The sequence below is a fragment of the Oryctolagus cuniculus genome, chromosome 3, assembly GCF_964237555.1.
Source record: "Oryctolagus cuniculus chromosome 3, mOryCun1.1, whole genome shotgun sequence".
Lineage (NCBI taxonomy): Eukaryota > Metazoa > Chordata > Mammalia > Lagomorpha > Leporidae > Oryctolagus > Oryctolagus cuniculus.
The window spans coordinates 117,624,829-117,640,148 of NC_091434.1; the positions used below are offsets into that span (position 1 = coordinate 117,624,829).

At 40.5% G+C, this 15,320-nt stretch overlaps 1 protein-coding gene across 6 annotated transcripts in view; it reads left to right on the plus strand.

Annotated features, from left to right (window-relative positions):
- PTPN4 (protein tyrosine phosphatase non-receptor type 4) overlaps window positions 1–15,320 on the plus strand; it is a 193,664-nt gene that overhangs the window by 45,097 nt on the left and 133,247 nt on the right. For 5 of the 6 annotated variants that reach the window (XM_051848753.2, XM_051848751.2, XM_017342790.3 and 2 more), the window contains exon 2: window positions 85–239. In XM_051848753.2, the coding sequence (XP_051704713.2) occupies window positions 102–239 (138 nt within the window). In that variant the 5' untranslated portion in view covers window positions 85–101. Of the gene's footprint in view, window positions 1–84; window positions 240–15,320 lie in introns of those variants that run through there. The other variant, XM_070071022.1, reaches the window with a different exon arrangement.

Sequence of the window (15,320 nt, forward strand, 5' to 3'; positions counted from 1 at the left end):
AAAATATACAATAACTTTATTTTTTAAATTGCATTGTATCTTCCACTATTATTTTATTTAGCAGCTTTTTGTTTTTTAATTTAGATCTTGTGTGGACAGTAATGACCTCACGTTTCCGGTTGCCTGCTGGCAGAACCTACAATGTACGAGCATCAGAGTTGGCCCGAGACAGACAGCATACAGAGGTGGTTTGCAACATTCTTCTTCTGGATAACACTGTACAGGCTTTCAAAGTTAATGTGAGTATTTTATGCCTTTTAAAAAATTATCTGTTTTATAAATTTAAAATAAAGATATATTGAATATGTTTATATTAATATAGATATATTTGAAAACTAGAACCATTAAGTTGTAATACAGTTTGAACAGTCTTATTCAGTTAACAAAAATCTTTAATGTGTGTTTGTTTTTTAGGTACATGTTCTCATTCAGTTTGAGTCTTTTGAAAGTGTTGCTCATTTGATACTATTGACAAACCCGCAGTGCATTGTGATTCGTAAAGCAGATCAGTAATTTGTGGATGTTTATTTTTTTTAAAAGATTTATTTATTTATTTGAAAATCAGCTACACAGAGAGAGAAGGAGAGGCAGAGAGAGAGGTCTTCCATCCGCTGGTTCACTCCTCAGTTGGCTGCAATGGCTGGAGCTGAGCTGATCTGAAGCCAGGAGCCAGGAGCTTCCTCTGGGTCTCCCATGCAGGTGCAGGAGTCCAAGGACTCAGGCCATCTTCCACTGCAGGGGCCCAAGGACTTAGGCCATAGCAGGGAGCTGGATTGGAAGTGGAGCAGCTGGGACTTGAACCGGTACCCATGTGGGATGCTGGCACTGCAGGCAGTGGCTTTACCCACTATGCCACAGTGCTGGCCCTGTGGATGGTTTTTATAAATATGCTTGAAGGTGCTTGAAAGGAATTTGTTCTCTTAAGTAATTTACATAGTTCCATTGTAATTGTTCTTGTACTGTTTATAAAGAAGACTTTGCTAAATAAAGATAAATGACAGCCTTGATCTTATCTGAAGTATGCATCAGTAAGTATTTGTTCATGCTATATGTAACTAGTTTCATTTGCTCATTGTTGTTTGTGACTTTCATCCATATGTGTCAACAGTGGTTAGTTAGCTCATTTCATTGCTATATAGGTACTCCTTTATGAATATGCCACAATTTACTGTTGGGAGTATATTTGGATGGTTTCCATTTCGGGCTCATCAAGTAATACTGCTGTGAACGTTCTTGTACATGTCTTAATATACACACAGATTTTCCCCCTCCTTGTTACTTTATTTTTTTTTAATTTTTTAAAGATTTTTTATTTATTTATTTGACAGGTAGAGTTATAGACAGTGAGAGAGAGAGACAGAGAGAAAGGTCTTCCTTCCGTTGGTTCACTCCCCAAATGGCCGCAGCGGCCGCAGTTGTGCCTCTCTGAAGCCAAGAGCCAGGTGCTTCCTCCTGGCTCCCATGCGGGTGCAGAGGCCCAAGCACTTGGGCCATCCTCCACTGCCCTCCCGGGCCACAGCAGAGAGCTGGACTGGAAGAGGAGCGACCAGGACTAGAACCGGCACCCATATGGGATGCCAGCACTGGAGGCAGAGGATTAACCTAGTGTGCCACGGTGCCAGCCCCATCTCCTTGTTACTTTAAAAAATTTCCAACCTATAGGAAAATTGAATGAATGCTAGATTGACCTGGTGTTAATATTTTGTGCATTTGTGTTATCTTTCTTCTGTGTGCTTATTTTTCTGAACTAAGACTTTCCTAAAATTATCATAGCACTTACCACACCCCACAAATTTAGCATCATGAAAATAATAGTATCTAATATGTAGAGCATATTCTAACTGGAATGCTTTATTCCTCATTTCCAAATTTGTATGATGGCTGTCTGTTTCCTACTGTTACCTGTACTTTGAAATCTTTAAATGACATAAAGTATTCTATTCATACCAGTTTCTTAAGCTTAAAATTTTCTTTGTATTATTGTATAGTGGGATCACTTATTTATCTTTTTATCCCAAAGTCCAAGGCATTTCACATTGGAAAAGGGACTGCAGGGTAGTGAAAGTTGCATCAGTGAAAGTACCTTTGAGGAGGTTATTTAACATCTCCAGTGAGTTCAGTGTTAAACTTAATTTCTTTTGTATCTTATCATCTGTTAATAGAGAGTGGAGTATAGGTTGCCAAGCAAAGATAAAATTAAATGAAGGGAAATATGTTTCATAAAAATCTCTGGTTAATACCCACTCTCGTGTATTAGACATTGACATAAGAAAATAAGCCTTTTTTTTCCTGTTACTGACATGTTAGAATCTCTGGAGGGTGGGAATTGGTAAACTTCACTCTTAGCTTAGTATTAGTTAATATTTCATTTTTAACATAATTCTGTATTTGTTTAAAAATATTGTGAAAGATTTGCTGTTTTTTCCATTTAGCATTATTTTTCTGTTGGACATCTGACATGATAGTAATTTGCTGTGTTTTTCATTGTAGTAATCCATCTACTACCTAATTACTTTTTGGAAAAAAATGTACATTTAATATATTTGTATGTTCATATTTATATATTTTAATATATTTTATTCAAGGGAACTTCCAAAAATTCATGGAAAATGGAATTAAAAAGACGATGCTTATTTCCCATGGACTTTTTGAAGTATCCTTAAATATAGTACCTACCAGTTCCAGTAGACCTGAGTATATTACTGGAATAATAAGTACTATGGTGCTGGGAACATTTTCCATTATCTCAGGTATTTATGTTGGGTATGTAACATTTTTCCTTTAAGTGTTTGGACCCAAGTCAAACTATTTTTGTACAAATTGCGCATATTTTAATCTGTGTGACTGGCTCCCCATGAATGCCCTTCACAGTCTGTGTAGTGGTTTGTAGAAGCCTGCAAACTAATTGGGGCTTTATGAGCTTTGATAATTGTTTCTCTTGTCCATTAAGTCTCAGAAATCTTCTTTGTGAGCAGCTGCTAAGTTCACTAACATCTCGGTGTTCACCAGGAAGGAGAACCATTCATTGTTCTTTGAAGATTATCAGGCAGTGATTTGTAAGGTCAGCTGTTGGAGTCTTAACTTCTCCTGACCTAAAAGATTTTTGCACCACAGGTGAAACACTCATTTTTACAAAGATTGCTTTCTTCCTTGTGAAATCAATATATATATAACTTGATTAGATCTCGCTTTTTTTTTTCCCCCCCTGCTGTGTGCATGGAAGTAAGATAAACGTATTAGTGTTGCTGAAGTTTCAAGTTCTGTTTTCACTGTGACTTTGGCACAGCAGTTTATCTGCTGTGGGCAGCCTGTGGATTGTGTTATCTTCCTCTTGCCCTAAATTCATTGTCAGTTCACCAAAAGCATGTTTCCATTAAGATAAATGTAAGAATGTATACTATCTGTATTACATGGATTGATTTCTTTAACCAGTGAAGATTTTTTGGCCTTATTTTTCCTTTGCAACACTTATTTTCAAAACTTTTTTTGTTAAGTATTATTTAAGTAGTATTTGTTGAATATTATTCATAGCCCTTACATAAGTTTAATCTGTTAATTCCTTTTAAAATATCAATTATATATACCACTCAGATCTCCTCAAACCTTTTTTCTTAACATTTAGTGCTTTATTTATGTACACAATTTAAAAAACTAAATAATTCACAAGTCATGTAACAAAAACTAGCAGATCCTTGCCCTGTTACTCCTAGGATTAATCACATTTATTTACAGTATGTATTGCCATGGTTCTAATAAACATGGCTTATGTCATTTTTGGTTTTATCTTTGTTTTGGGGTTATTCATGTTATGTATTGACTTTGGGGGATGAGAATTTAGGTCTCTTGTAACTCACTTCCTCTTCCATATACAAATATTTCCTCTTTGTCATTCTCCCAGTAAACACAGTAGCTATATAATAATATTTGGTTAGTTCAGTATTTATTTTCCCTGCAGAGGACTCTGCAGTTGTTCATCCTGTGTTTGTAGAACCTTACTACTGGTCCTGTTGAGCTGATGGAGAGAAAGGGACTGCAGAGGTCGCAGCATGTAGTCTGTTCAGCGTGTAGACTTTCACTTCCTTTGCAGGCTCTGCCGGTTTTTAGTACAGTTAGAATTAATGATATGTACCTGATATCCCTGAGTCCAGATTCCTTCTGTTTCATTTTCTTCAGAGAGTAAATCTGTAAAGACAGTAGGCAGGGGAAAGTGAGAGATGACCATGAAACTGGCTGTTCCTTAAACAAACTTTAAAACCATCTTTTTGTTCACTCCCCTCCAGTTTTTCAAAGTTAATTTATTCCTCTTTTTTTCTAGAATTTGTGGGGGTGAATTAACTTGCTTCTATGCTTTTTTATTTATTTATTTATTTAAGCTTTCTTCTGGCTGTTAGTTGGTTACCACTTAGGTTGCTTTTCATTTTCTAGAACCTTTTTAGTGTTCTGTTTTATTCCTCTCACTGCTGTTTTAGTGTGCCTTAAGCAAACATTTGTGTTCAGTCTGCCATGTTTAACCTTGACAGTACTCAAATTGATTTTCAGCAATGTCTACTTTGAAGGAGAGTTTATTAAAAATCGCACTTTTCTGAGCAAAATTAGATGTTTAGGTAATCCTCTTAGTGCTAAAAATATATAATTGCCAACTTTTGTAGTGTATGAAAATTCTGGGGCTGGCACTGTGGCACAGCAGGTAAAGCTGCCACTGCCTGCAGTGCCAGCATCCCATATGGGCGCTGATTTGAGTCCCAGCTGCTCTACTTCCGATCCAGCTCTCTGCTATGGCCTGAGAAAGCAGTCGAGGATGGCCCAAGTGCTTGGGCCCCTGCACCCATGTGGGAGACCTGGAAGAAGCTCCTGGCTCCTGACTATGGATTAGCACAGCTCCAGCCGTTGTCGCCATTTGGGGAGTGATCCAGCAGATGGAAGACTTCTCTCTCTCTCTTTATCTCTCTATCTGTTTTTCTCTCTTTCTCATCATCCAGCTCTCTGCTAAGGCCTCAGAAAACAGTCAAGGATGGCCCAAGTGCTTGGGCCCCTGCACCCACGTGGGAGACCCAGAAAGAGCTTCTGGCTTCAGATCGGCTCAGCTCCGACCATTGTGACCATCTGGGGAGTGTACCAGCAGATGGAAGACCTCTCTATAACTCTGCCTTCCAAATAATGCTTTAAAAAAAAAAAAGAAGAAAGAAAAAGAAAATTCTGACTTTGTAGTTTGTGATAGATCCTCAAAGCTTTTTTCCTTATATTTTGAAGTGCTTCAAACTATAATTGTTAAGGACTAGAAAACTTTCATTATTCAGATATATAGTTGTATATAATTAAGGTGACCATATTTCTTGGGTTATTCTTCCTGTTGTGTTTTTTTGTTTGTTTGTTTTTAAAGATTTGTTTGTTTATTTGAAAGAGTTGCAGCCAGAGGAAGAGAGAGGACTTTCATCCACTGGTTCACTACCTAGATGGCCACAAGCTGAGCTGATCCAAAGCCAGTAGCCAGGAGCTTCTTCTGGGTCTTCAACACGGGTGCAGGGGCCCAGGCACTTTGGCCATCTTCTGCTGCTTTCCCAGCCGTAGCAGAGAGCTAGATGAGAAGTGGAGTAGCTGGGACTTGAACCTGCACCCATATGGGATGCCAGCACCGCAGGTGGAGGCTTAATCTAGTACTCTGCAACGCTGACACCACAAACTATATTTTTAAAGATTTACTTATTTATTTGAAAGGCAGAGTTAGAGGGAGTGAGAGAGAGAGGTGGAAATCTTCTGTTGGTTATTTATTCCCCAGATGGCCACAATGGCCAGGGCTGGCCCAGACTGAAGCCAGTTTGAAGGGCAAAAGGGCTGGACCATCTTCTGCTATCCCAGGCCATTGCAGAGAGCTGGAACCGAAGAGGAGCAGCCTGGACTAGAACCGGCACCCATATGGGATACCGGCGCTTCAGGCCAGGGCATTAACCCTCTGAGCCACAGCGCCGGCCCCATTCAAATAATACCGCTTATTTGGCATGTGGCTGTGGGCAAGCCACAAAATCCCTGAGTTAGTAATTTGATTATACAAAAAATAAAAAATAAAAAAAATAAAAGCCTTTTCTGCAGAAACACATCCGAAGTATATAGCCGGGTCTCCCCATGTAGGTCTAGTGGCCCAAGAACTTAGGAGACATCCTCTACTGCCTTCCCGGGCACATTAACAGGGAGTTAGAAGGGAAATGGAGCTGCTGGGACTTGAATCAGCACCCAAATGGGGTGCTGGTGTCCAAGGCAGTAGCTTTACCTGCTGTGCTACAATGCCAGTCCTGAATACAAACAGTTTCAAGCCATGTTAAAATCAAGCAAGATTTTTTTTCTATTCACACACTTCTTTTTAAAAAATTTTTAAAAATTTTATTTATTTGAAAGAGAGGGAGGGAGGGGGAGAGAGAGAACACTCTCATCTGTTGGATCGCTCCCCATATGGCCACAAAGCCTGGAGCCAGGAGCTTCTTCCTGGTCTCCCATGTGGGTGGCAGGGGCCATCTTTGGGCCATCTTCGGTTGCTTTTCCCAGGCCATTAACAGGGAACTGGATCAGAAGTGGAGCAGCCAGGACGTGAATTGGCACCTGTATGGGATGCCAGTATCGCAGGCGATAGCTTTACCTGCTATGCGACAAGACCAGCTCCACATGACATCTGAATAAATTCTCTCAGCTTCTCATCTGGGAAATTCTCTTGTTTATCATATAGTTCTTTGCCTTTGAACTTGCTTGATCTAAATATATTCTTAATCTGCTTTATTTTTTGATTTTGAATAATACTTAGGATATGTTTCTGCAGAAACAGCTTTTTTTGTATATACAAATTATTGTCTTGGGTAACTGTTTTAGAATATGTCTTTCTACTCAGTTGTGGATTTGTATTCATATCTATTAAGCAATATGAATCTATCATATTGGTACTTTATTTTCACAGCTTTCACGTTTGTTTTTGGTTCTTGTCAATAAAAATGTGAAGAGGCAATTACATCCCCCTTTTTTTTTCTTTTTTACAGATAAAAAAAAATAAAACTCAGGGATTTTGTGGCTTGCCCAAAGCCACATGCCAAATAAGTGGTAAAGCTAAGACTAGAATCCAGTCCTTTGGCCCTTCAAACTGGTGTTTTTATCTTCCACACCATCTGCTATCAGTTAGATGTTATTCTGCTCCATCTCTATGTCCCCGGGTGATCAATGACACAAATTTAAAACTTAATTAAAGTTGTAGCCATGAAAGATTAGCGATAAATAGTCTGTGGTGCTGTTTTTCTTATGATCTTGTAAGCAGAATACTATAATGATGGGTTATTAGGGAAAGATTATTACAAGTTCATATTGCTGCCTCCATGCTCAATTTCATGGGTCTGTGTTGGGACTCGGGAATGAATATTTTAAATGACTTTACAAAGCACACATTCTCTGGCTTTGTAGAGAAATGCAGTTGGGAGAGACTGAGAGTGCCATGGCCTCATTAACATTCTATAATTAGCTATTATTTATAGAGCACATTTTCCTGTTTCAGTGCATTTATTAAATGGACAGAATAAAAAATCCATATTAAATCCTAGCTGTACTTAGACTTACTGTTCTCCTCACTCATGGAATAGGGCTTTATCTTTCGTACTTTTCTAAAGTTGAATGAGAAACCTATCTGTAGTTTTACAAAAGGGTACTTTTAGTAAGAGTTCTTGAGGGGCTGGTGCTGTGGCGTAGCGGGTGAAGCCACTGCCTGCAGTGCCGGCATCCCCTGTGGGCGCTGGTTCAAGACCCGGCTGCTTTACTTCCGATCCAACTCTACTGTGGCCTGGGAAAGCGGTGGAGAATGGCCCAAGCCCTTGGGCCCCTGCGCTGGAGGAAGCTCCTGGCTCCTGGCTTTGGATCAGCACAGCTCCGGCCATTGTGGCCATCTGGGAAGTGAACCATTGGATGGAAGACTCTCTCTCTCTCTCTCTCTCTCTCTGTCTCTTTCTCTCTCTTTCTCTCTTTTTCTCTCTCTTTTTCTCTGCCTCTCCTTCTCGCTCTGTGTAACTCTTTCAAGTAAATGAATAAATCTTTAAAAAAAAAAAAAGAGTTGTTGAGCCCAAACGTGAAACTCTTAAGTGTACTTCTAAAGCAATTGTTCTCAAACGGGGAAGATTTTGTAGCTTCTCCCATCTCTGCTATCTCTTCCCATCCCAGAGATATTTGGCAATATCTGGAAACATTTTCGGTTGTCACATTGGGTGTTGGGTGTTTTTGCCATCAAATGGGTAGAAGCCAAGGATGATGCTAGACATCCTACAGTGCACAGTGCAGTGTTCTCTGCCACCCACAACAGTGATATGATACAAAATGAAGACAATGCCAGTGTTGGTTGAGAAGTTGTGATCTAAGTTTAACATTTCAATAACATTTTTTTGGTGAATAAAATTTTTAAAAATCCTTTATCTGCAGTTTTGATCATTAGGAATTTCTTATTCAGAAAATTCAGTCAAGAGATTTTGTTTTGCTCCTAACCATATGTGCATACACGTACATTTGCTTTCTAAATTGATGGTTTACATTGTCAAGATTCTTGAAGGTTGACTGAACAAAATATTAATCACACACTAGATAAATAGGAATGATTAAATTGACAAAATGCACAAATCTTTTATCTTCATGGAAAGATATCTATTTGAGTTCATCTTTTAAAGGAAGGCAAAGTGGCAAGTAGAATGTTTCAGGTGCTAATTTTGAAATAGAGGGCTTTAAATACACAAAGTAAAATCTGCAAGTCTTATGTCTATTGAGCATTATAAGAGTTCCCCAGGAGCTGTTCACCTTCTACTTTTTTTGTGGATTACATTAAAAAAAAAACTGACTTTACTAGTCTGTATGAGTGCTAACTAGTATTTCCTTGAGGATTTTGATAGTGTGTGGGGGTCAGAAGTATTCTGTAACCATCATTCTGGTGTCCTCATCACCAGTTTTTGGATGTTTTAATTGTCAGCAGTGTCACATATCATTCAACCTCTTTTCTCAGAATTACTGTATAGCATACCAGTTATGGTAGCTAGCCCCCAAATGTGGACCCCCGTAAGCCATGCCTTTTGCCATTTATATTTTGTGAAGTCCCTCACCCCTTAAATCTTGGCTGATCTCTGTGACTTGCTTTTGTCCTTGGTGGTGAAGTTATCCTTTGTGATTCCCAATTATAAGAAGCTTTGCAGCTTCCAGCTGTATCTCCTCTTGGAACAGTCTATCTCATACTTCAGCTGTTGTGGTAGGAGAAGTTCACACCATATAGAGAAGCCGTGTGTAAGTGTCCTGGTTAACAGTCGCTGCTGGCTTCCCAACCAACACTCAGCATCAACTACTGCTATAAAAGTGGATCATCTTTTAGTATGTCCGGTTCAGTCAAACTTAGATGACTTTACTAGCTGCCATCTAGCTATAACCACAGATGAGAATCACCAGCTGGGCCCAGTGGGTTTGGTATATTACAGTATTTTAAAAAATTATAAAACATAACATAAAATTTAGCAATTTTTAAGTCTAAAATTCAGTGGCCTTAATTACATTTACAGTGTGATATAACCATCACTATCAAAAAGTTTCCAAAACTTTTTCATCACTCCAAACAGAAACTCTTGTAACTGTATAGGTGCCAGTTCATTCCCAGCTGCTCCACTTCTGATCCAGTTCAATGCTTATGTGCCTGGGAAGGCAACGTAAGATGACCGAAGTGCTTGGACCCTGCACCCACATAGGGGAATGCACCTCACTGCACTTACATCTGCTGGTTCACTCCCTAGATGGCTGCCATGGCTGGAGCTGTGCTGATCTGAAGCCAGGAGCCAGGAGCCAGGAGCTTCTTCCAGGTCTCCCACGCGGGTGCAGGGGCCCAAGACTTGGACCATCTGCTGCTGCTTTCCCAGGTGATAGCAGAGAGCTAGATTGGAAGTGGAGCTGCTGGTACTTGAACCGGTGCCCATATGGGATGCTAGCACTGCAGGCTGGGGCTTTGATCCACTGTGCCACAGTGCCTACTCTTGTTTATATTTTTATCAAAAGTAATTTTTTTCCTATAAAAATAACCTAGAAGGGAAAACCTAAAGTGCAAAGTAAAAAACTGCTGCTTGCTTTGGTTCACCACTATGTGTGATAAACATGTGTATTCTCACAATGCTTACTCTCTATATACTCTTTTCTTCTCAGAGCTGAAACATAAACTAATTTTTTATTATTTCTTTTTTAACAGTGAAACCATCTGGACCTTGTCTTTTCTTTGTGACAACTTATTGCATTTCTAACTCAATCTCTTTACTTTTTGTTGTATTAATACTTTCTGTTTTTTCTTGAGTCAATTTTAGTAGCAGATATCTTTCTAGAAGTTTGTCCATTTCATCTAAATTACCTGATCTGTTGGCATTTGAAGGGGTCTTCAGAAAGTCATGGAAAATGTGTTCTGTGAAAAGTGGTACATGGATTTCAAAACGTTTTTGCGCCAAAATACATATCTTTTAAGTCCATTTTCCGTGAACTTTTTGAACTTTCTCTGCATTTGTTCATAATAATCTCTTAACATCTTTATTCTATAAGTTCAGTACTAATATGCCTTCTTGCATTCTTGATTTTCTCCTTTTCTTGTTATGTCTACCTTAAGATTTATCAGTTTTCCTGATCTTTTCTAGAACTTTGTTTTATTGATTTTTCCCTATTTAAAAAAATTTTATTTGAGAGAGTGACCATGCACTAGTTTACTCCCCTGATGTTCATAATGATGATGGGGCTGGCCCAGGACTGAAGCCAGGAGTCAGGAACTCAATCCAGGTCTCCTGTGCTGCCTCCCAACGTCTGCAAAAGCAGAAAGCTGGGATCAGGAGCTAGATCTGGATATCAGGTCCAGCTAAAAAAGGCTGGCGCCTGCAGTGCCAGCATCCCATATGGGTGCAGTTCAAGTCCTAGCTGTTCCACTTATCATCCAGCTCTCTGCTAATGCCTCAAAAAGCAGTAGAGGATGGCCCAAATGCTTGGGCCCTTGCACCTGCATGGGAGACCCAGAAGAAGTTCCTGGCTTCTGGCTTTGCTCCAGCTCTGGCCATTGTGGCCATTTTGGGGAGTGAACCAGCAGATGGAAGACCTCTCTCTACCTCTACCTCTACCTCTACCTCTATCTCTACCTCTACCTCTACCTCTACCTCTACCTCTACCTCTACCTCTCTAACTCTGCCTTTCAAATAAATAAATAAGTCGTATAAAAAAAAAAAAACCCACACAGGTAAAGATGCAATATAGGCATCTTACCCAGCATCTTAACCATCTAAATGCTCATACCCTGCTGTTTCTTTTTTTTTTTTTTTTTTTTTTTTTTGACAGGTAGAGTTATAGACAGTGAGAGAGAGAGACAGAGAAAAAGGTCTTCCTTCCTTTGGTTCACCCCTCTAATGGCTGCTACGGCCAGCACTGCGCCGATCCAAAGCCAGGAGCAGGGTGCTTCCTCCTGGTCTCCCATGCGGGTGCAGGACCCAAGCACTTGGGCCATCCTCCACTGTCCTCCCAGGCCACAGCAGAGAGCTGGACTGGAAGAGGAGCAACCGGGACTAGAACCTGGCGCCCATATGGGAGGCCGGCGCTGCAGGCAGAGGATTAACCAAGTGAGCCACAGCGCCAGCCCCCTCCCCCCCCCCCCCCCCGCTGTTTCTTAATCTTCCACTTCAGATATTTCTGCTCAAATTATCATTTAATAGGAGGACTCCATTTTTTTATGTAGATATTTACAGCTATGAATTTTGCTCTGGTTTAGTTGAATCCTATCAGTGGTGGTATGTTGTCTTCATTTTCATTGATCTCAAAGTATTTTCTGACTTCCCTTGTAATTTCTTCTTCAACTCATTAGTTATTTAGGAATATACTATTTAATTTCTATGGATTTGTAAATTTCCTAAATTTTGTTTTTATTGAGTCCTAATCGATTGCGTATATTGTTGGAGAACATTCTGTGTATGATTTGTTTCTGTAAATTTATTAGGGTTTAATGTAGTTTCTCCTGAAGAATATTTCGTGTGTACTTGATAAGAATGGGCATACTGCTGTTTATGCCTGATCTTTCCATTAAGTCTCTCTCTTTTTTTTTTTTTTTTTTTTGACAGGCAGAGTGGACAGTGAGAGAGAGAGAGAGAGAGAGAAAGGTCTTCCTTTTGCCATTGGTTCACCCTCCAATGGCTGCCGCGGCTGGCGCGCTGCGGCCGGCGCACCGCGCTGATCCGATGGCAGGAGCCAGGTGCTTCTCCTGGTCTCCCATGCGGGTGCAGGGCCCAAGCACCTGGGCCATCCTCCACTGCACTCCCTGGCCACAGCAGAGAGCTGGCCTGGAAGAGGGGCAACCGGGACAGAATTCGGCGTCCCTACTGGGACTAGAACCTGGTGTGCTGGTGCCGCAGGCGGAGGATTAGCCTAGTGAGCCGCGGCGCCGGCCTCCATTAAGTCTTATTAGTTCATGGTGCTGTTCAAATCTTCTGTTTCTTTATTGATACCTGCCTTGTTTTATAAATTATTTAAAGTTGAGTGTAGCAGTCTCCAACAATGATTGTTCAATTGCTTATTTCTCCTTTTAATTCTGACAGTTTTTGCTTTGGCTATTTAGAGGTTTTATTTATTATAAGCCCAAGTTGTTATGTATTGTTTAATCAGTTGTCTTTAAAATCAGTTAAGGAACAAAAAAACGATGTGACTTTTATTCTCTTTTATAATTGTATGTTTACCTACACTGGTGCTCTTTGGTTTTTCATGTGGGTTCATATTACTGTCTGGGGTCACTTGCTTTCAGCCTGAAGAACTTCCCTTTTTTTTATTTTTTTTTTTAAGATTTATTTATTTATTTGAAAGCCAGGGCTACAGACAGAGGCAGAGAAAGAGAGAGACAGATATCTTCCATCCACTGATTTACTCCCCGAATGGCCACAACAGCTGGAGCTATGCTGATCCAAAGCCAGGTGCCTGGAGCTTCTTCTGGGTCTTCCCTGTGGTTTCAGTTGCCTACGGACTTGGGCCATCTTCTACTGCTTTCCCAGGCTACAGTGGAGAGCTAAATTGGAAGTGGAGCAGCTGAATCTTGAACTGGTGCCCATATGGGATGCAGCACTGCAGGCTGCAGCTTTACCTGCAATGCCACAGCACCGGCCCCAGAACTTCCTTTTTTTTTTTTTTTTTTTTTTTAAATTGTTTTTTGAAAAGCAGAGTCAGGAAGGGAAAAAGGAAAAAAGACATTGGGGTGGGGGTGGGGGAGAGGAAGGAGAAAGGTAGTCCATCTGCTAGTTTATTCCCCAGATAACCACAATAGCCTTTAGTATATCTTGTAAACTCAATGTGGTGTTTATGTATGAATATCTCTGTTTTGCCTTCATTTCTGAAAGATGTACTCTGTAGGGGGCTGACGCTGTGGCACAGCGGGTTAATGCCCTGGCCTGAAGGGTCAGCATCCCATATGGGCGCCAGTTCAAGACCCGGCTGCTTCACTTCCGATCCAGCTCTCTGCTATGGCCTGGGAAAGCAGTAGAAGATGGTCCAAGCCCTTGGGCCCCCGCACATGCATGGGAGACCCAGAAGAAGCCCCCTGCTCCTGGCTTCGGATTGGCACCACTCTGGCCATTGCGGCCAACTGGGGAGTGAACCAGTGGATGGAAGACCTCTCTGTTTTTCTCCCTCTCTTCCTCTTCTCTCTCTGTGTAACTCTGCAGGCATCCCTACTGGTGGCTTAATCTGCTGGGATGTAGTGCCCGTCCCTGAGAGTATCTGTTTGTATAGCTCTTTTTTTGGTGGTTGCTATTGGTATTATAATTTACATTTATAAATTTCCATAGTATATTGGTAATGATATTTTACCACTTGGAGTGAAATATTCAAGCCTAATCTTTCAGAGATCCTTACCTTCTACCTTCATAATGCAAGTATAATTGCATTGTCTTCCCTCCAGGATAATAAATTATCTTAAATATTCTTTCTGTAGACATCAATGGAATATCAGATAGTTATAATTTTTTTAACTATCAAGCTTAATTTAGGGGCTTTTTATTTTTAAATATTTCAAATATTACAGAAAAGTATAAAGAGTTCATTGGCACACATAGATTTAATATTTAATGATTTTGAACATTCTGCCATATTCACTTTCTAACTTAAATATTATATAGATGCACAATTTTTCTTTTTCTAAAATATTTATTTATTTATTTATTTGAAAGGCATAGTTAGGGCCAGTGCCGCAGCTCACCAGGCTAATCTTCCGCTTGCGGCACCGGCACCTCGGATTCTAGTCCTGGTTGGGGCACTGGGTTCTGTCCCGGTTGCTCCTCTTCCAGTCCAGCTTTCTGCTGTGGCCCGGGAGGGCAGTGGAGGATGGCCCAAGTGCTTGGGCCCTGCACCCGCATGGGAGACCAGGAGGAAGCACCTGGCTCCTGGCTTTGGATCGGTGCAGCACGCTGGCCACAATGTGCCAGCCGTAGCGGCCATTTGTGGGATGAACCAACGGAAAAAGGAAGACCTTTCTCTCTGTCTCTCTTTCTCACTGTCTAACTCTGCCTGTCAAAAAAAAAAGAAAAAAAGAAAAAAAAGAAAGAGTTAGAGAAAGATAGAGATAGAGCGATCAGTCTTCTGTCCACTGGTTCAATCCCCAAATGGCTACAACAGCCAGGGCTGGGCCAGGCTGAATCCAGGAGACTGAGATTTGATCCAGGTCTCCTACGTGGGTGCAGGGGCCAAATACTTGAGCCTTCTTTCGCTGCTTTCCAGGGTGCGTTAGCATGGAGCAGAATTGGAAGTTGGTTGAACAGCTTGAACTTGAACTGGTGCCCATAAGGAATGCTAACTTTGTAGGTGGTAGCTTAACCTGATGTGCCACAACACTGGCCCCAGCCATACGACTTTTCTTGAAAGCAGGGATATTAATATCATATAATGTAGGCTTCATGACCAAGATACTAAAATTAGGAAAAGGGGTTATATTACTATGTAAAGGGTAAAAATCAAAGAGGACAACAATTATAGAGGCTACCAAATAATATGGCAAGTAAACATGTTTTATACTACATATATTAACTTCCCCAACTGAGAGAAAACATGGGATTTATCTTTGGCTTATTTTCCTTCGTACCAGTGATCTTCAGTCTATGCATTTTGTTACAAATATCAGGATTTCATTCTCTTATGACTGAGTAGTAGACCATCATGTAGTTATACCACATTTTTTTTACCTAATTATCAGTTGAAGAGCTTCAGTGTTCATGGATTGAAACAATTAGTTTTATCAACATATCTATACTACCCAAAGCAATTTAACAGATTCAACACAACCCTTA